Source organism: Neomonachus schauinslandi, chromosome 7 (genome assembly GCF_002201575.2).
Source record: "Neomonachus schauinslandi chromosome 7, ASM220157v2, whole genome shotgun sequence".
In the NCBI taxonomy this organism is placed as follows: domain Eukaryota; kingdom Metazoa; phylum Chordata; class Mammalia; order Carnivora; family Phocidae; genus Neomonachus; species Neomonachus schauinslandi.
The window spans coordinates 77,206,968-77,228,396 of record NC_058409.1 but is presented as its reverse complement, the minus strand read 5'-3'; the positions used below and the strand labels follow the sequence as shown (position 1 = coordinate 77,228,396).

Genomic DNA, 21,429 nt, shown 5'->3' with positions numbered 1-21,429 from the left:
TAATAAGACAAAACCTGTTTTGATGGTTATTAAAACAAAAATCTTAATTTTTCCCAAAGCAAAAACGAATTGATAATGCATTCTAATTAATCTCCTTAGCAAATGTGCAGTTTGATATAACATCTATGTATCCTTTTATATAAAAGTTTGGTGAAGAATACTCTTCTGGTGAATCAGACTTAAAGGTCAACATGATGGACCCAGCGTTCCCTCCTCTTGCCGCTAGCTTTTCCACAAAAGCAAAAGCATCAAAGCTCTTCATTCCAGAAGCGACACCAGCCGGGATCACTTAAGGATCCCACGGACAGTGCAGCCACTCGCTTTCATTCTAGTAGATGCTGCATTCTTCTGTTTAAAAAGCTCTCTTTCCTCATCCTGTGCTCTCCCATATATCTATACATCAAAGACAACCCCAAGATCAGGGGTAACAACATTGGGAGATTTGGTTTCTGACTTCTCTGAAATCATTTGATGAAACCTTGCAAAAGGCGTTTCACAATGGTGAGAATACAAATTCAACAATCTCCCCCAACAGGAGCACAAAATGTCCTAGGGGCTCGACAAACTCAAAATAACAAATCAAACCCATTCTTCTTTTGATTTGTTCCTGGTCATGTTCCCCTCAGCCAGAAAAATCCTTAATTTTTTTTTTGTAATATAAAAGATTGAAGACTCCATTTCATAATTCTTATCTAAAGAAGCATTATTACAAAGCAAAGCACATCGAGCGTGGACAATCTCCACTTCTAGCTTTATAATCAAATTTATTTTATTTCTAAGGCAATCTTCATCAATTTGCACTTCCCTAATCAAATTCTATTGTTTAAAGAGGCAATTTTGCTTAATACTTGCTGTCCCCTCTGCATTACGGTAATGCGTATCCTTGCTCTCTCCACCCCAACCTTCCCAAAGCATTTATGCCACTTATGAACTGCTCCATAGCTCTCCTCCTCCTTTCTCCCACTGAGAACAAACCACTTAGGCCAGGGTCATACAAAAGTTCCCTTAAAATGTGTTCAGTGGTTATAATGAAATAAAAAGTCTTTCCAAGATTAAAAAAAAAAAAAAAGTATGTTACAGAGTGAGAAAATAAGTAAAAATATGTTGCTTTTCTCAAGAATTCAAGAAATATTCTTTGTTTAGTGAAAGGCCAGTTTGCCTTTTTAAGTTAACTTACAATCTTATAAAAGCTTCCCAAATCCCAAATATTGAAATCATTTAAATAATTACCTCAGGGAAGGAAAAAGGCACACACACATGGGCATTATATGACATAAGGAACAACAGAGCCCGGAACAGGAGCTTTGCTGAGCCAGAGTCTGGAAGGTCTCGGACTTCTGAACCGGTTTACATTTCACTCCAACCCCCCAGTCTTTTCCTCCCTGACTGCTAACTCCAGAAGCCCTGGGACCAAAGGTGCAAACACAGCCAAGGAGAAGTTGGAGACAAATGCAGCTCACCTCAGACTGGCACCAAGAATGAAATCCTATTGCCACTTTATACATCAACGGAGCCTCTAAGGCGTGATATTTTTGCAAAAAAAGAAAAAAATATATAAAGTGACGTGGTGCCGCCATTTACTGAAAGGCAGGCACTGTAGGATAGCATCAAGTGTCTTCTGGGCAAGTGTGCCCTGTTCAGTATGAAATATCAAATTGAATAAAAATGGCGGGGGGGAGAGTTCAAAAGTAGAAACCATGTCAAAAGTCTGAAGAAAATGGGATTTTTCTTCCCCCCAGCGAAAAGAGATCCGGGCTTACCTTTTTTTTTGATGGGATCCTACCCACTATAGGAGCACAACAAGATCATGGAGTGCAGAGAAACCAAGGTTGAAAGAAGGAGCTCTCCAAACACATTTCGTCAACTACGGACCCAGAGTTTCAAAACTTTCTAGGAAACTGAACTTAAAATTATTTCTCTCTACTAACCAGATCATTGCCCACATGCCGTATCTCAAACTTCCAACCCCTTCATTTTTGCCACTGAGGCTCACTTGTCTTTAAGTAAAAACAAAACAAGAGAGCTACATATTTTTATTTAGCTCAACAAATTACTTAGGTGCATGGGCAGGGGACAGACCTCACAGGTACACAGCCGTGTTTCCTCATGGACTGAATACATATCATTGCCATGAGTATATCCTTTACCCTGAAATGCGAATGAGCACCAAAAGTAATTTTTTCTTTTACAAAAATGGGGCCTAAAAATCAATCCTTAGGCGGAATTCCTGAACAGTAACTACCCCGTCGATGATGGACCTTGTTTAAAGCACCACACAACAATGTGTGTTTACATCACCCTTTTATTTCATAGTTAGAAATAATACAGTTCCACAGGGTAAATCATCAATAAATAACGGTGTTTAATCATTAAACGTAAAAATCCCAACTCTTTGGCATCTGACAGGATTCTATTTCTTGTCAAACTAATGACTGTATAGATAGAGTTAATCTTAGTGATCATTCGTCAATACAATATGTTACAAAGGTGCAATTTACTTTAAAATATACAACAACTGAAAATTTCCAGCCCACCCAAGAAATCTGATCAATGCAGTAAGATATGGGTCAACTTCCCCAAGGTGCTTTCACATGGTTTGCCTCAGTGAAAGTATAATAAATGTTGATTAAGAGTTCCTAGGGTTTTCTTAATACTTATTCTGCTCTAAACAGACTTTGCCATTCATTCTGGCTAAAGGAAAGTCCTACCTGCACCAGGAATGACCCACTCATTAATAAAAGGTGTTCTTATTTTATAAGCAAGACTGCAAACACCTAAGAAACTCACAGCCCCCAAACTAAAATTTAAAATCAGCAGTTCTATGCTGCCAGAGATGCCAATTCAGTAATAAATTGCACCTTCAAGAGTCAAAAAAGAAAAAAATGAAACAGAAACTTTTACAAAAGGTTAAGGTACATACATTTTTCTCAAAATATATTCAAGAATAGTTGAGCTGTATTTGTTACTAAAGCCAGGGCGTTACTCCTTTAGCAACAAATTAAACCAGTGCAATTGACATAAATTGTTAAGTAATCCAGGATTAACCCATTAAAACCGTAGAAGCACTTTAGGCTCCTACACTAATCCTAGAAACTGGAATTTCAACGAGCGCTTGAGTTGCACAGAACTAAAACTGGAATGACCTGAGGCCATGCTGAATGGTATCACTTCATACTTAGTTTAAGCATTCAATAGTAGAAATCATGAGTCCTTCTATTAAAGTTTCATTCACTTACAGAACATTCAGATGCAAACAGTATTATGCCTATCATCCACAATTAAAAGAATCCTTTCCATTTTAAAGTTCCAGATGAATTTTTAACTTAGAAAGTAAGCACTAAGGAAACTTTTTTTAACTCATGAAAACGTCATATTGGAAACTTTCTGGAAAAGCTTCCCCCCACCCATTGTAAAATAAATACTTTGTATCCCAAATTTAATTGTATTAAGACACACTTTAATAATGCTATAAAGAAATATTTTACAGCCATAGAGATCAATAACTTTCCATGCGGAAATAAAAAAATCCATTGCTCAATAGTATTATTGAGGCAAGTGAAGAAAGATTATTCTCTTGTCAATCTGAAATGTTAATTTTTTCAGTGCAAAACCAGTTATAAAATATTTAAACTCAATATTTAAAAATAAAAAGTGGTCCAATTCAGCATTGTTCAAGTTCCAAATTTCATAAAACAAATCATGTTACATACATTTTATAGTAAAATACAGAGATTAAAGAAGTACTTGAGTACTTAAAGATATAAATTTCTAATGAATCATACCAAGTCAGCAACAACCAAGCAGATAACATTCCCAATTTGAGTGTCAGAATCATAAAGATGGCATTACTGTACCAAAGCCTTTTCTTCCTAGCTAAAAAGCTATACAAACTAATGGCCAACATTGTTTTCTTTGCAGTTGCGTGCTCTAGAATGATTTCCCCCCAAGTACCTGTGATTTCATTCCTGTATTCAAATTTGATCCAAACAATTTTTATGTTCCAGGAACACTTAGCTGATATAACCATCTATAACGTGAAGAGTCCTGTACAGAGAACGACAGTGGGTTTTTCCAGCCAAGCGGAGGCTGACCTAAACTGGTTTACACTCTCTGCACGTCACTCATGTATTATTCCTGGCAAACACACGGTCCCCTCTGAGGGTGAGGTGCTGAAGCTGGTACTGGAGCACTTCTGTGTCAGCTGGCTCCTTGATGTTCATTTTATCTAGATTGAGGTAGTCCAGAGATTTGGAGTGAGCCCTCTTACCTTTAAGAAGACAAAGAGGCAGAGGCCCATGGAGGGCCTTGTAAGGTTCGTAGGGTAAAGATTTAGTGCACTTGTCTCCTGAGCTGGGCATCCGCCTTCGCCTCCTGCCATTGACAGCCGGGATCTCGTACGGCTGGTAGTACCGACTTCTGGTTTTATACAAACGGGAGGAACGCGCAAGTCCTGCGTCCAGCTGCTTGGAGCGCAAGGAAGGCACAGCTTCTCCCTTACTCTCTTCACCTCCCGTGCACTTCTGGGCTAACTTCAGGAGTTCCTCACCAGTTGTGAAGCCAACCAAATAGTTAGAGTCCATGTGGAGAATCTGGTAGCCCGACACAGTCCGGCGCATGGGCGAGCACGGCGTGCTGGAGCAGCGGGGCTTCTCTGCTTCTGCCTTGCCCGGGGAGCTCGCCTCGGCCACAGGCAAGGGCAGCGTGGCCAGGGTACTTCTGGACTCTCCGTTAACATCGACTTCCATTTTAGGCACCAGGCGGCACACTCCTGAAAGTAAACAGACTCAGATTGTAACGGCATCGTGCACAGAACTGTGGGCCAAGCTGCAGCAGTTGAGACGGCTCAGGGAGCATGAAATAACACCGGCCTGAGAAACAGCCACTGTCCACCGGCCAGACGTTTATCTGTGTCTACAGAGCATTCCAGAGCAGTCATTAAAATGACTACGACTTCTCTACCTTCACGAACTCGAAGGCAGGTTAAATTAAAGTCTGGAGAATGACTAAAAGGTTCAGATGGAGAGGGAAACAGAAAACAGTACTTCTCTAAATGAGGCACTCTGTTCCATCACACGAACTTTATTCCTTGATGTGGTAGTAAGCAAATCAAATACAGATCTCAACATGAGGCAAATAAAAATATCCTACACGGTGCCACAAGAATCCACCAGAGACACCCAGCTTGAAAATTTACATCTTTACATTTTCCATCATTTAATTTAAAATAAGCGCTCAGCTCTTCACACCTACATTTTTTTTTTTTCAATTGCATTTAAGGGGTATATAATGAAAGATGAAAATGGGTCGATTTCTGCAAAGGTTCCAATACAGACCTAAAAAAATGTTTTTAAGGTACGGAGGAGTCAGTCTTTTTTTTTTTTTTTTTAAAAATTTTTTTTTTTTATTTGACAGAGAGAGACACAGCGAGAGAGGGAACACAAGCAGGGGGAGTGGGAGAGGGAGAAGCAGGCTTCCCGCCGAGCAGGGAGCCCGATGTGGGGCTCGATCCCAGGACCCTGGGATCATGACCTGAGCCGAAGGCAGACGCTTAACGACTGAGCCACCCAGGCGCCCCCGGAGGAGTCAGTCTTAAGGGAAAGTTCCCCAAATGTTGCAAATGTTCTTCCTCCCATGTCCCCAGTGAATTATTTACAGCAAACCATTTCGTAGTTTAAAAATAAACTCTAAATCCAATAAATCAGGTCATTTTTAATATTGAACACATATAAAATATTAGATGCACTTTGACTATTTAATCAGAAAATATGCCATTGATTTCCAAGTTATTTTATTTTGCAATACCTAAGACACTGCACTTCTGAATAGTTTAATAAATGGCAGAACAATTCTCAATGAATGCTGATCTCATTCATCACGATGATGACATTACATAGTTTGGAAAACCCCACTGACAAGAAGTACCACAAAAAATGGCCAGGTTTCTAGGAAGCTGCAGATAAGTCAAATTTTGGAAAATAAAAAAAATACTAAGGGAAAGTGAGTGACAGTGTCATTTCAGAGGAACTGTTTCTACTTGATCATTAGTGAGGAGTAGAAAACACAATTTTAAGTACCTCAGGTAGCTAACCAAAATGATGTCAAATAGTAACTAATTTTAAGATGAAAAATTTATTAGAAAAGACTTATATTAAATGATTCTTATAAATCCTTTTGTAAAACAAATAACCTTTTCCTGGTTGAAGCATTTCCCAAAGTTTGGGTATTCATTTAAAATCCAAGCAATTCTAAAGCTTAAAAAAAACCTTATTTCCCTCACTTGCATGCTATACTTTCCTTCATTAGGAAATAAACCAAGACTATGAAGAAGTCCCCAGATACCACCTTGTCCTCACTACAGTTCACATCTAGAGCACACTGAAAACTAACATTGAGTCCTGAGATAGAGCAAATGCCAAAGGGATCCACAGAGCTTTACTTATTTCTTGCTCTAAATCTCAGTCTATGTAGTTCCAAATTTAATTTAATCAAAATACTGTAGCCCCTCAACCCTTCCAGATTTAAGGTAATTGACTTTATTCTATATTATTAATGTAAAAATAAATTTATATTTGATTGTGTGATTTATTTCTGTTAAGAGGACAGGAATAGTGGGGGACTATCAGCTACTCTGATAAGCATACGGAAACCTGAAGATTTCTTATCTAATAAACTTTAGAGGGCCCAAGCTTTGTCAAATCTTATGCTGATAAACAAATGTTTCCTCTAACCCAAATGACACACTAATCTAATACTTCCTTTCTCACTAATTCTAGATCCCCAGAAGGAGCACAAAAGGAAGGATCCAAGGCCTCCAACCTACCTAACCTGACAGGCAGCTATGGCAGCAAGTGTGTGTCTGATAGTCCATTCTGAAAGACAAGGAGAGGGGGATCAGTGAGGCTCAAATAACCAGGGCTGTGGAGGAAACAGAGCACACACACAGATGGGTACCCCACACAAGAATGACCCAGGTGATGACACTCAAGCACTCAGTCCACATTGGGTGACATGCTGGTCTAGGTCTCTTCCCAATCTGGGAATCCATGACAGTCCACAGACCACCACCAGCCACCTTCCTGTGTTCTCATTTGGTGCATTATCAACTTGCCCAAATCCATGCATCCGCACTCCACCCATTCGGATTTGGATAATAATTCAAACAGAGGCTAGGCTGAAAGTCATCTTCTGTGCCTCCAAGGGATAAAAATTGCTAAGCAAGGGAAGAGCGTACAAAATCACAATAAAGAAGAGCAGGCACAGGCTTCTGTGGTCAATAGGACCCTCAGCAGTTTGCTCCTATCCTAATCCCCTTCTGCTGCATCAAGGCAGACCATCAGGAATTCTCAGAATCTCTAGAGGCGGAGGATAAAGGATGTCAGGATGCAAAGGTTTGAGAGAAAAAGGCAGAAAGTATCTATTATCTAGAAAATAAGCACCTAGAAAATGAGAAAACCGAAGACAGTGAGTGAAGTGATCTATAAACGTCACAACTGGATGGGACATGAAACAGCTACGAGGACAATACAAAGAGATGAGTAACCACCATGGCTTCAGTTTCCAGCAGCCATAACACCATAAAAACCAGCACGTGGGTTGGCCAAAACTACCTAACAGGATCTTCAGGCATCGACCTGACAGACAATGATTTCACCTTGATTGTCAAACAAAAGAAACCAATGTGGTCTAAGAGCTCTGGAAATTCCAACCGAGCGGCCTGGTGTTAAGAAACCTACCATATTTTGCTGCGGTAAATAACACACCCCCTGTTCGAAGACACCACTTAACCAGCAAGTTAAACAAACAAGCACTTCCAATACACTCTAGCAAGTATGTGGCCTAGGAATTAAGGTCAACACTCTACGTCCAATTTCTGAATTACAGTCTCACGGTACTGGAACATAAAAACGCTTGTCTTAAATATTACATATGTAGCTGCAACCTACTGCACTTCTGATAAACTGTAAATTCTGGAAAACTGCTTGCACGTTTTAGCTACAAAAACATCAGTACTTCTGCTCCAAACAGTAAGACAGTCTCAAAACTAACAGCTCTGTGAGGTGGTTTCAATTGGTTTCTTCAGTGTCAAATGTATGAGAACATCTTCAGATCTTGATATTTGTGTAGGAACGTCAAGGGTGCAACAACCTGACTCTTACAAACTGCTTAGATTTTTTTAAAACTCTTTACTTATATATTGCCCTTCTAAAGAGCACCTGATAGTGTGCACCACTGAGAAAGCTAGGTGGTGGCCGCCCTTCAGAAAAGAGAACACAGACTGGCAAATATTTTGTTTTTAGCTAGGTGGAATGCTGACTAAGCAGTATGCCCTCCACTCTTCAATGTGACCAAAAGCAAACTTCTTCTGCTATTAAATTCCTGAGAATTTCCTGACTGGATTTAATACTGGAGCAAAACTCTGGGAGCAGTGACAGGATCAACTTCCCCAGGCGACCTCTTAAATGAGCAGAAGTAGTATAGGAACATATCTGAAGAAGTCAAGCTACTTTCTAATTCTGCAATTCTAGCAAAAAAGAAAACAGTGACGCTAGAGATGGAGGTACAGTATCTCACACGCCAAAATTTCTTACTGAAAGCTCTAGATCCAGGGACGCATGGGTGGCTCAGTCAGTTAAGTGACTCTTGATTTTGGCTAAGGTCATGATCTCAGGGTTGTGGGATCGAGCCCCGTATCGGGCTCCATGCTGGGCATGGCATCTGCTTTAAGAGTCTCTCCCCCTCTGCCCTCAACAGCCCCCCAACCCCACTCACTCGCTCTCCAAAAAAATAAATAAATAATAAATAAATAAAAGCACTGACCAGGAAACATGGCTACCATGACTACAACTGGAGATGGCCTGTGCCTGGCAGAATATTCTTTATATTTTACCATGAAAAATCTGCTTATAGGTTTATTATTCTTTTTTTTTTTTTAAGGTTTTATTTATTTATTTGACAGAAAGAGAGGGAGAGCGGGAACACAAGCAGGGGGAGTGGGAGAGGGAGAAGCAGGCTTCCCGCCCAGCAGGGAGCCTGATGCGGGGCTCCATCCCAGGACCCTGGGATCATGACCTGAGCCGAAGGCAGACGCTTAACGACTGGGCCACCCAGGTGCCCTATAGGTTTATTATTCTTAACAAACCATTCGTGACAAAGCATTTTGTTTTCCTATCCTGAAATAAACCGTGCCTCATAAATGCATACTGCCAAGATAAAAGATTACAAAGAACTCTTACAAATACCGCAGGTATGTGCAACAGGCACCCACTCCCACCGCATCAATAAGAATAAACACGAACCGGGAAACTAGGCACGATGCTAACTTCTGCACTGCTAAATGCTAGAAATCACACAGCAACGACATCCTTATTGGTTCCATTAATGCTTTTCATATGTAGTTTAAAGCAAAAATAAAAACCGGAAACAGAAAACAGAAAACAGAAGAAGTATTGTTATTATAATAACAGAAGCAGCAACATTTCTGTTGATAGAAGAGTCTAGAACAAAAAATACAGAACAGAATAGAAAAGTCAACTTGTAGTTGACTAATACTTTTAAAACCGAGTTTCCTAAACAAGTTCCAGGAACATATATAATTCTTTGTAATGGCACCTAAGGGTCTTCACTATCAAATTCCTTCACAATCTATCTGTAACAAAGGTACTGACATAAACTTACAAAACATGAAAGACCTGACAGTGTTCATAGGGGCCACCATACTTCTTTGAAATATGGGAGGATTCAAAACTCAAGAAGACTACAGACAAGGTAACACCTCAACATCTGCTAGAAAAATGTACAGAGCGTATATTTTAAAAACATGGGGTACTGCATGCAATTATGAAACTGGCTGGAACTAAGGCCAACAGATCCAAACTACAACACACGTGTAGGGGACCCTGGTACACCGAGATGAGCACACTCAAAAGACCGTCACCTGGGTAAAATCTGCTCAGTTCTGAACACTCCCCAAGAGGTCAAACCTCCCAAGCATTTGGCACAAGGGGCATTTAAAAGATATGACTGAGGTGCCTCAGCTCCTCAGACCAGCTCTGAAAATAGCTGAGAAGTTTCACAACTGCCTTACAAAGAATTCTTTTTAAGAAGGACTGCATTCTGGGAATATTTTTTTTAATCAGGCTTATCGAAAAAAAAAAGTCACCATCAGTAATCAAAAAAATTGTTCCATATGCTTGTACCGTTTTTAGTAACACACAGCAATTCCATTTAAGAGAAAACATATATAACTGTCTAAATATACAGAACAAAAATGTCACCATGTGAACAAAATCCTTTTCAAGAAATGATCCATTTGGAATAAAGCCGGCTCTTGGCAAATGGAGTCTCCCAAGCTTGACTACTGTCAGTCTAGTAATATCTAGAACCATCTAGTTTCAATGCCAGCATCATCTTGGATTTCACCTCTGCAGAGCTTCTGATTATGAAGAAGAGGGCACTGAAGCCATGAAGGCAGGGGCTTGCCCAGGGCGGGGCAGGCAGTGCCGGGTTTCCGGACGCCCGCAACCTCATCATGCTGTGCTTGGGGCACACGGCTCCTCAACTTGTATACCGGCGAGCAGCATCCAAGGAGCTTCAAAACCTATGGAGGCCTGTGCTCTACCCAGGTCTGTGGTTTAAGTCATCTGGGGCACAGCCTAGGCTCTGAAATTTTCAAAAGATCTCCAGGAGATTCTACTCTGCAGACATGTCTGGGAACTTGTCAGACAGAACTTATCAGATAAAAGAATTTCACTCCTCTAAGTCCCTGCTTTTTGTTTCATTTTGTTTTAGATCAGTGATTACTGTCCCATTAGTGGATACATTTTTGGCTGCTTCAAATTGCTAACAACCTATCCCTAACACCTTTTAACTTACTGTTTCTAATCCATTGTGGGCTTAAAAAGTATGTGCTAATCAGACTTGTTAAAACTGGATATAAAATAAAAATAAATCTGTGCTGAATGAGAATCAGGCCCCTTCCTCTGCACACACTTTGCTACAGTTACTTTAGCTTCTTTGAAGTGTGCCAGGTAAAGCCCTTTGGAAAACAGTTTGGCAATTACTTACACAGTTAAATAAATGTTTATTAAACAACCCACCTACCCTACTGGAAGGTATTTACCTAGGAAAAATGAAAATGTATGTTCACACAAAGACCTGAACATGAATGTTTTTAACAGTTTTATTCATAATCACCAAAACCTGGAAACAATCCGTAAATGTCCATCAACAGGGAAATGGAGAAAGAAACCGTGCTCCATCCATACAATGGAATACCATCCAGCAACAGAAAGGAGCAAACCAGGATTACAAGAAAGAAAGCAGCAGATAGAAAATGCTACATATGTGTGATTCTATTTATAGGACATTCTGGAAAACTAATGGGACAGTAATCAATCAAGGACTGCAAAAGGTCAGGGTTGGGAGGAGGGGACAAAACTACAACGGGGCACAGGGAATCTTGGGGGGTGACTAAAATGGTCTATATGTTGACTGTAATGGGCATTCCACAGCTGAATACATTTGTCAAAACTCATCAAACTATACAAAAGGGTGATTTTTACTATATACAAATTATACTTCAATTTGAAGTCTGACTTTAAAAATAAAAAAAAAATAAAATTAAAATAAAAGAAGCCTGTCACATACTTCCAAGTTTTTGACCATCCTCCTAATTTTAAAATTCTTCAAATTATCTAATCTCAGAATCAGAAGGAATCCTAATGGTTGTTCAGTCTATGTCTGAACACCTCCAATGACAGGTAACTCACTACCTCTCGAGTTGGTTCATTTCACCTTTGTAGCTGTGCTAGACTGTCCCTGTATTTATATATATAGACTGTCCCTGTATTACATACATAATTATGTATACACACCCACATATACACATATGCATCTGAAGAGAAAGATACACACAGACGCGCACACACATTCCTGTAACTTCCACTTACTGCTCCTAGTTTTGTGCTTTATTTAAATTAGATGAGTTACTGACTCAGCCGTATTATTTCTTACTCAATATCCTCTACAAGTATTTTGTACTTAGAGCTTTCAAACGTCTTGCTTTTTTCCTCAAAACTGAAAACTTAGTAATGTTTCCATTTTCTCAATGTTTTAAAATGCATTGTCATAAATCTGGTACGCTGTATCTACCTAATGAAACAGAAGTACCTGGTTTTCCCCATCATTCATTTGAATTAGTCTGCTGCTGACTGCTAATTTGGAGATCACTTATTATGAAACCAGAAGTTTTTCCAGAATTTTTTTTCCCAAGGATTTTCCCCCCAAGGATTCTGACCACCAAAATTCAAAGCAAGGACTTACAAAGACACTGCTCAAGTAGAATGAGATACCAAAGCAAGAAGTCACACTAATGTACTTTTTCAAATGCTAAAAAGCTACAAAGATCATTATGAAATTTTTTTCACCTTCAAACACATGGAGTCACATGAATAACTGTGTTAGCATAGATACAACAGATGACACACTGAAAAAAGACAAGGAAAAGACAACAGCACTGCATCATTTTAACAAGTTTAAATTCACGGGGTAATAAAAGTGAACTGCTATATAACCAAGTGAAACTGATGCTCCTTTCAGTCACCGGTTGGCCATTCTTTATGGATGATAACATACAACTAGAACTTTGTGCAAATTATTTTGCCAATCTCTAGGGATTAATGTTTTACTAAAATTTCCCTGAAATTAGAGCAACTACCTCCTAACTACTCTATCCTGAAATATTATTCCTTAAAACGTCCTTTATCTCACAGGAATAAGGAAAAACCCCACTCAAATCAGTAAGGCAAACACTTCAAGATAATAATGTTAGCAATCTGCAACAATAATTTCAGTTCCCATCATTAAAAATTTCATTACTGTAGTATACATGTTTGCAATAATATCTCGACATTTCACATTCATCTGTTTATGTAGTCCTTAAAACACATGATGATATTATGTTCATACAATGGGTTAACAGAGAGAAAAAGCAAAATGTAACTCACCAGACTAAATCCCAGAAGATGTCACTGTACAATGTCCAATGAGTCCCAAGGGAACACAGGCATAATATTTTTTCTGCTCTACGCCAGATACTAAACATGGAATATAAAAATAAACCTTTAATTTAACAAGTAACACAACTTATAAAGCAATTTTAACAATTCTAACTGCAACACAGGATGAAACTAGCAGGAGGTACTAACATCAGGTACAAGTTATAGAGGATATAATATTAAGTCATTTAATTAAAGCAATTTGACTTTGTTCAGCTAAATTAAACTTCAAACATTTTGTCATGTTTGTTCCTCTGTATTCTGCTGCTGAAATTCTACCTCGAGACTAAGAGCAGCTAACTGGACTAAATAAAGAGACACACAAATTTGGGGGTTTAAATGTTGGTTCCACCAACCTAGTCTTCTTCATGTACTCAAGAGATTCACAATATTCTATGAAAAAAATAATGATGAGGCCAGGATCAAAAGAACAGGTCCTAGCTATGGCCTTGCTAAGAACTCTGACTCCTGACCTTGCATAAAGAGCAATATTTAAAATGAGGACCATATCGTTCTTCCTCCCTCATACAGTTGTTATGTGGATCAAATGAGATGAGGCAGGGGAACGTGTTCTGCGCGTTGTAAAGCCCTTTAGAGATGTGTGATGTTATTATTGTGCAATTAATTTTTGGTGTCTACTCATCTTAGCCATAAAATAGCAACAATAAAAATCCTTCATAAGACTGCTCTGCGGCATATGACTGGAAAGGCCTTGGAAAACTTTTTTTTTTTTTTTTTAAGAGAACAACACTTCTTTAGAGTTATCACATTGCTTAAGGTTTCGAGCATCTCCTCTAGGCCTTCCCCTTACCTGGGGAGGTAATGTGTGAGAATCTATCTTTATCTCCTACCTTCCTTGTTAATTAGGTTAATTTCTTGAAGTCAAGGAAACTCCCAGGGTCCCGTCCACCTGTAAAGATTTCTTTGGTGGTTGGGTTTCTGTGGCTGTGCTTAACTGGGAGCCAGGGAGCCTCAAGTGAGCTGAGTGGATTCCTCTCACCAATACAGGTGCACAGGGTGCCCAAGAGCGGCTACAGAGAAAACACGCCCTCACGGCCAGTGCGAACAGCAAGGGAGAAGGCAAGGACTCTGTCACTTTACTACTTTCCTTACCACTGCCGAAGAGTTCCATCCAAAGGAAATGGATAGTTACTGAGTTAAAGGGATCTGCCTCTTGAACTTCAGAACCCGGAAGGAGTGACTGCACCAAGACCGGTCTGTCATCCTGAGAAGCTCCCATGGGTATCAGCCTTGGAACTTCCACAGATTTAGGAAACAGACACGCGATGCTCCCCTTCGCTGCTTCTGCCACACACTGGGTCCAGACCGGGGAACCAAGACACTACAGAAGGAAGACTCGGTTCTCCTCCACCAGGGAAGCCTCTGGTTTTTACATAGAGTGAACTGTAACGCAGCAAAAGCTCTTGCCCGACAATACGTTTTTTATTTACTATAACCACCCCTCAAAATGTCCCCAATACTATTGTTAGAAAGTTTAAGTTGATTTCTTATTCAAGTAAACGGATTTTTAGTGGGGAAGGGAAATTTAAGAAGAAACTCATATTTTTGAGCACCTTCTGTACGCCAAAGCTACGCGCCATTTCTATCACTTCATCTTAACCACTACTCCACGAGGAGGTATCACCTCCCTTGTAAAGTATTCCATCAAGCAATGCTATTTGAGAGTCAGGCGGGAACTTGAACCCCAGTTTGTCTGACTCCGAAGCCCACTGGCTTTGCTTTATATACATGTGGCCTCTGTTCAGTCATAAGCCCGGATGGACAGCTTTTTACACAATAACCATGTTCCTGAAAAATGTAAATTAATTTCTGTAAATGGAATTCTATTTCAAATGTGTGGGGAGGCACTTTATTTTAAAGCTTTATTGCCTCACTTGTGAAATGATTAGAAGGAGGTGGTTTTAGCTACTAGTTCTAGTGTTATTTCCAACTTGAAAATGCGAGGATGTTAAAGCACATACCAGAGTCCTGTACGAAGCCAGTCTACATCATGGACCCTTTCTCCTAGAAGCATAAAAGACACTTGAAAATCATAAATTATAAGGGAGGACAAAAACGTTGTCAACCAATAACTAGCTGGTTATATGGTTGGATGCCAAATAGAGAGAGAGATTTCCACTTCATTTTTCAGGGCTACCTCTATCATGGAGTGAGATACATTTCATTTAGACTTTTAGAAATTTAGACAGAAAACCCAGGAGCAGGAACATTAGAAAAATCTGGATGTGTTTTAATTCTAAATAAAAACTAGTTTTAGAAAACACTGTAAAATCTCATTCAAGCTATCATGTAATGTGTATTACGTATTTGGTGATATGAGCTTCTTTTCAAACTTTTGAATGCATTGAAAAAATAGATTTTCCAACATTTTTTCAAGAGCAAAAGAAAAATCAACCCCAAACTTCATTCTGGATTTGAAAACAGAGAGCCTTAAAGTAATTATCCAGCTCTTGCCCAGGAGCTGATGTGGAAGTCTAGAAAATGGTCGGTAATTTCATAGTAAACAAAGTGTAGTAACTGATTATCCCTATTACAGCAGTGCCAAGCCAAAAATAGAACACAAACATAGAGTCCAAGGGAGCCACCCAGGCGAAACCAAGGTGCAGCAGCTCCATTCCCTGTCTCAGTTTTTAGTCATTTCTGACTCTGTTTACTGTTGTGTGTGTCACCACCTGCTATCTGTGCACAGAGGCTAAGAGGAAGAGGATAAAGATGTTGAAAAAAAGGAAGAATTAAAAGAACGAGACCAGAGAGTAGTATAAGAATATATCTTCTTGAAGAGATTGCCTATAAAGGAATCTTGCTTAAAAAAAAAAAAAGAGAGAGAAGAAGAAGAAGAAAAATTACAGTATGGGCTTTACCCCATGTCCTGCTAGAAACAATTAAGATTTTAATATGAAAGTTCCCAAAGAACTGGATTTTTAATAAAAAGAAACCAGTATTTTTGAACACCTTCTCTATGCCAAAAGCTACAAACATTTTATAGCTACTCCATGGGGAAAATATTACCCCCATTTTAAAGTATTCGATGAAGTAATAACTATTTGAGAGTCAGAACAAGAATCTGAACCCCTACAAGTCTGACTCCAAAGCCCACAGACACTGGGAGAATAGGGATGATGAGTTAATATATTTTGTTTACTATGAAAGTACCGAGCATTTCCTAAATTTCCACTTCGGCTCCAGGGCAAGAGTAGACAATCACTTTAAGGTTCCGCTGCTTTCAAATCTAGAATAAAGTTTTAGATTGAAATAGCATTTTTAGGGGCACCTGGGTGGCTCAGTCGTTAAGCGTCTACCTTTGGCTCAGGTCATGATCCCACGGTCCTCGGATCAAGCCCTGCATCTTGGGCTCCCTGCTCAGCGGGAAGCCTGCTTCTCCCTCTCCCACTCCCCCTGCTTGTGTTCCCTCTCTCGCTGTGTCTCTCTCTGTCAAATAAATAAGTAAAATCTTTTTTTAAAAATGTTTAGAAATAGCATTTTTAGAATATTTTAAAAATCTATAAATCTTTAACACTTGCAGCTGATTCTGGCCAATGTTTTTACCATGAAGGCCTGGCAAGGTATCAACGGATCTCCTCTCAAAGACGGTCAGCAAGAAGGAAAAGAACTCATGTGAAATGCTTACAAGATGGACTAAATGCCGTGTAGAAAAACAGACTGAGGTAAAAAGAGCAGAGGCTAGAATACATAATGCTTCCAGCTACAAACAGCTGAATCGAACAGAAAACCCCGTGACATTATCCTGGAAGCAATGAAAATAGGAAAAAGTCAGCATGGCCAAGGTCTTCCCGCAGGCCTCGGGATAGGGAAGCCATGAGTGACTAAGCAAAAGACACCCAACGTTTGACTGCAAATGCAGCTACTGCAAATAGGAAAGTTTGCAAACATTAACCAGGAAGCGTGTCAAATATCTCAGGCATGGTGATAGATATCAAAACAGGTAAATAAAGAAGAATGTCCTGCAAAAGTAGGGTGGCCACATGTCTCAGTTCACAGCCAGTAATGCGGCATAATTATTTATAGCACCCCCTTTATCTCTCCAAAGTGTCCCGGTTTGGAAATTACATTGTTATCCTACTCAAAAGTAATATTTAACAATGAAAAGGCAATGAATTAAAAGACTGGGGGTGGGGAGAGGAGGAAGGAAAAAAGACCCTTCTGCTTGCACAGTGGCTTCCCATACAGATCCAAGGAGTATTTCTTTGGTTGTATCCACTCAGCCACTCAATTATTCATTTACTCCTCCTGTCCTTCAACAATATTTCTTGAGTCTTATTATATCCCAGCATTGTACAGGCACTGGGGCAAATACAAAAAGTGAAGCCGGAGACCAGGCGAGAAGGAAAGACAGACAGACATGGAAATCTAATGCATAGAACAGTAAACCTGAATGGTACTGGGAACCCAGAGAAGGGAGTGTTTTTTTCCCCCAAATACAGAAAGCTCCACACGAATTGTTCAGGCCCACACAAAATCCCTATGTATAAAAAAGCCGTAAGTATCAGACTTCAGCACAGATCTACTAACAAAATAGCAATAAGAAAAAAAATTAACGGACAGAGAACAAACTAGGGTTGACAGAGGGAGGGGGTGGGGGATGGGCTAGATGGGTGATGGGTATTGAGGAAGACACTGGTTATGATGAGCACTGGGTGTTATATGTAAGTGATTAATTACTAAATTCTACTCCTGAAACCAATATTACACTATATGTTAACTAACTAGAATTTAAATAAAAATTTGGAAGAAAAAAAATTAAAAATAAAAATCAGGGGCGCCTGGATGGCTCAGTCAGTTAAGGGTCTGTCTCTTAATTTCGGCTGAGGTACTGATCTCAGGGCTGTGGGTTCAAGCCCTGTGTTGGGCTCCACCGTGAAGCCTACTTTAAAAGAGTTTTGTTTTGTTTTTTAAAGAAAAAAATTAAAATCTATCACTTCCAAATCATATGGTTATAAATATGAAGGCCAGCAAATAGCCCTTGTGAATTTTGGTAAATAAAGCCCACTAATCATTAAAGAGTATACTATGGAAAACAAGATACATTTTAGGCAAAGAAAAATGGTGGAAGTTATGGGTTCTAATTCTAGATCCCAAAACACAAAGAAAAAAAAAAAGGAAACAGGCAGTATTTCTCAGAGTAGCTATTTGAGGAGAGATCAATAATTTTAAAAAGCAGATTTTTAAAAGTTGTATTCAGATTAATGAAAATATTTTGCAACAACTAGTCTCAAAGATTACTCTAAAAACAAAAAAGATAAGGACCAAAACATCTCTCAAGTAATAGAACACGGAGCAGAAATAAAATGGTTTAACTGCTAGTACAACACACACAGTAAGAACAAAATGCTTAGCTGTACCTACCCTACGTGCCCCTCGTAGGGATTACTCCAATCTCACTTTTCCATTTGTAACTCATAAAAACTAAATCATCAATAATTTTTAAGAAGAGTTTGTGTGTGACATTTCTGAAACCATCCTTGATCTTACAAACCTCACCAAGGGGGTAAGACAACCCATAATCAGTTCAGTAAGGCAACAAAATGTGTTTCTCTTCCTAGTATCAGTTCTTTTAATAGCAACCCCCTGAAAGTGCAGCATGCATTTTCCCTCTATTTCTGTTAGTAGAAATTAAAGCTAGATTACCAACGTTGTCTCACTGTTATGTAAAGTCACTCTTCTACTTTTAGAAAAAAAAATTGCTTTCACTACAAATATGACTGACAGTAACTGGAACTGCAGATCTACAAGCAGTCTTTACAAGAAATTTGCCTCTTAGGAAAGCATAACCGAAATGGGACAGGTGCATACGGTGGAATTAGCTAACCTTCCACATGAAAGCTTAAATCCAGGAACTTATTTTGATAGGCTGGTGATGAATCGAGAGTTCTCCCTGGAGGAAAAGAGCTGATTTTTTTTCCCCAGAGGATATAAATAAATCAGCAACAGCAAAGCAAATTTCAACTCTATATGTAAAGTTTTGTTACTCCTATCACACTAAATACTTTTAAGGGTGTACAAGAGCTCTCCAAAGGATACAAAATTATACAAAGTAAACAAATTCGCTATTATGCAAGGTCAATAAATACCGCATATATCTTATGTCCTAGAATAGTCACTATTAAACAGTCTCACTTGCAATTTACTAAAATGTTGACAGAAGCATATCGTATACACCGTTCCTATCAAATCAAAAGGTCTACGGGCTCATCAATCCTAATATTTCATCCTGGTCATTTTATTGAGTTTATAATGCATACATAGCTACATCACAGAAACACTGAAATCTGTGAAACATTCATTAAACATAATTGTGTACGCAAAAATCTTGGTCTTGAATTAATAAAGTACCAAACGCTTCTGCAGTAATAACCAATACTGTATTTTGAAATCACTGAAAAAATAAACTTTCGGAAGAGATCACTTCTATCTCCCTTAGTGTGTAACTTCCTCTAACAATTAACAACTCTAAATTGTAGGGTGGCTCATCTGAGAAAAACAATGTAAAATAAAGAGTTCTCCTAACGTCAGAAATGTTGTGCAAGAATTGCTCTCTCGGCTAGGAGTAGTGAGCATGCAGTAAAATGCTACTGCCTCCATTCTTGCTCAAGTGATTAGAAAGTTCCCAGCCCCAGTTTTACCTGTTCACTACAACCATACGCATACCCTCTCAGCATCTTGGCTCGACACAGACCACTAACCCACCCGGGTACAAACTGATGTGGGCGGAGAAGCAGGAAGACCCTAAGGATGTGGAACATTTGCAAGGGGAAAAGGACGGGGCCATCATTCCCTTCATGTTCCCATCGCCTCGCTGGCAGATTTGCAGATTCCACCACTAGAGAGAGTTTGGCAGCTTCACAATGGGGCCGCCTGCTCAACGTCTGGCTGCCGCCCGCCTGGAAACCCCTTTCCTCTGCTTACCACCCGCCCCAAAGTCCACCCGCGACAGGTGGGGAGAGGGCGGAGATACCCAACGACAAATCTGCCGCTTTCGCTTCTGTCCAGCACCCGACCCCAATCTACACGCGCGCCCCCGGGCACTGCCGGTCCGTCCGCCCTCGCTGCACCAGCAGAAGCGCAGCGGGCGCGGGCTGCGGGCTCGAGGGCGGCCTCACCCCCCGGACTGCAGCTCGGGCGAGGAGGGCCGACGAGATAAGGCCGTCAGGGTTCGCCCCCAGGCGCTATCTGGCCGGGGCAGTCGCACCCAGCGCGCGGCCGGGGCGCGCGGCCAGAGTCGCCGCCAGCCCGGTAAAGAGCTACTTCTCAATGGGGCCCCGAGGCCGGCTGCCCCGCGGTGCGGGCGCGCCGGCGGAGGAACTAGCGTGCGCGCCAACGCGCCCCGACTTCCGCACGGCCGCACCGCGGGAGAGGCGCTCCGGCTCGCCGAGTCCCCGCACCTCCCCGGCGAGCGCACGCCGCGCGCACACGGGGGCGCACGCCCCCGCACTCACACGCGCTGCACACTCACGGCGTCTCCGGCCCCACCCCTGTGCCAAGCAGCCGCGGGCTCCCCGCACCCCGTAAGGGCCCCACCCAGTTCACCAGACCCCAGCCTCCTGCCCGGGCGCCCAAGGACCAGCCCGCCGAGGCCCGGGGCCCCTGGGGCCGACCCGCCGCCCATCCCGGAGGCCCGCCCGCCCAGGGTTCCCCAGCACCGCGCGGACACCGCGCGCCCGGCCCCGACACGAGGCAGGGAGGAAGGGGCGGTGCCGCGACTGGGGCTGGCACCGGGGCTCGGTGACTGGGGCACCCCCCAACCCACCCGCCCATCACCACCACCTTTTTCTGCAGCACAAAAGGTTGCAGGCGGAACCGCCGTCCCCGTGCAACCTACCGGTGGCCCACGGCTCCGCCACCTCCGCTGTAACTGGGCCGCGGAGCCGGAGACAAGGGCGGGAGAGGCGCAGGGCTGCGGCGCCGAGATCCGGGCAGAGGCCGCCAGGCGAGCCAGCCGGGTACCCTCTCCTCTCCCACCGCGCTCGGCGCTAGCTACCGCCCGGCGTAGGCCCCGCCTCCTCCTCCTCCTCCCCCGCCCGCCTTCCCGCCCTCCTCCCTCTAGCTGCGGAGGCGCCGCCCGTCAGCGCTGGGCCCGCCTGCTGCGCCCAGCTCCGACACCCCGAGCAAGGGCGGGCGGGCGAGAGAAAGGCTTTAAGAGGCCTGAAGTAGTTGGCGGGGGCGGGGGAGTTGCGGCCTGGGGAGGAGAGGAGGAGTCGTAACGCCTCCTCCCAGTCCCAGCCGGCACTCTGCCTCGGGAGCTACGACTCGCAGGCCCGGCTACGCTCAGGTTTCCTCGGGGTTAGGGGCTGTGGTGTGATGTTTATCACTTGTGAGTCTCTACTTAAAGGACTCT

The 21,429-nt window shown here is 41.7% G+C and overlaps 1 protein-coding gene across 5 annotated transcripts; it reads right to left on the bottom strand.

The window, feature by feature from the left end:
• Positions 1-2,284: 2,284 nt before the first annotated feature.
• On the bottom strand, positions 2,285-21,043 carry MACIR (macrophage immunometabolism regulator). 5 transcript variants are annotated; one of them, XM_021699107.1, is made up of 3 exons: positions 20,914-21,043; positions 13,005-13,094; positions 2,285-4,768 (listed from the first exon to the last, which is right to left on the bottom strand). In XM_021699107.1, the coding sequence occupies exon 3, from the start codon at positions 4,743-4,745 to the stop codon at positions 4,122-4,124; it is 624 nt and encodes a 207-aa protein (XP_021554782.1). In that variant the 5' UTR covers positions 4,746-4,768; positions 13,005-13,094; positions 20,914-21,043; the 3' UTR covers positions 2,285-4,121. The 5 variants fall into 5 exon arrangements, 4 of the variants coding, with proteins under 4 accessions (XP_021554782.1, XP_021554774.1, XP_044772723.1 ...); XM_021699099.1 differs by lacking the exon at positions 20,914-21,043 and adding an exon at positions 15,038-15,065; XM_044916788.1 differs by lacking the exon at positions 20,914-21,043 and adding an exon at positions 14,169-14,358.
• Between the last annotated feature and the right edge of the window lie 386 nt (positions 21,044-21,429).

Coding starts and splice junctions, on each gene's coding strand:
- MACIR (XM_021699107.1), bottom strand. CDS start 4,745: ATGGAAGTCGATGTTAACGGAGAGTCCAGAAGTACCCTGGCCACGCTG.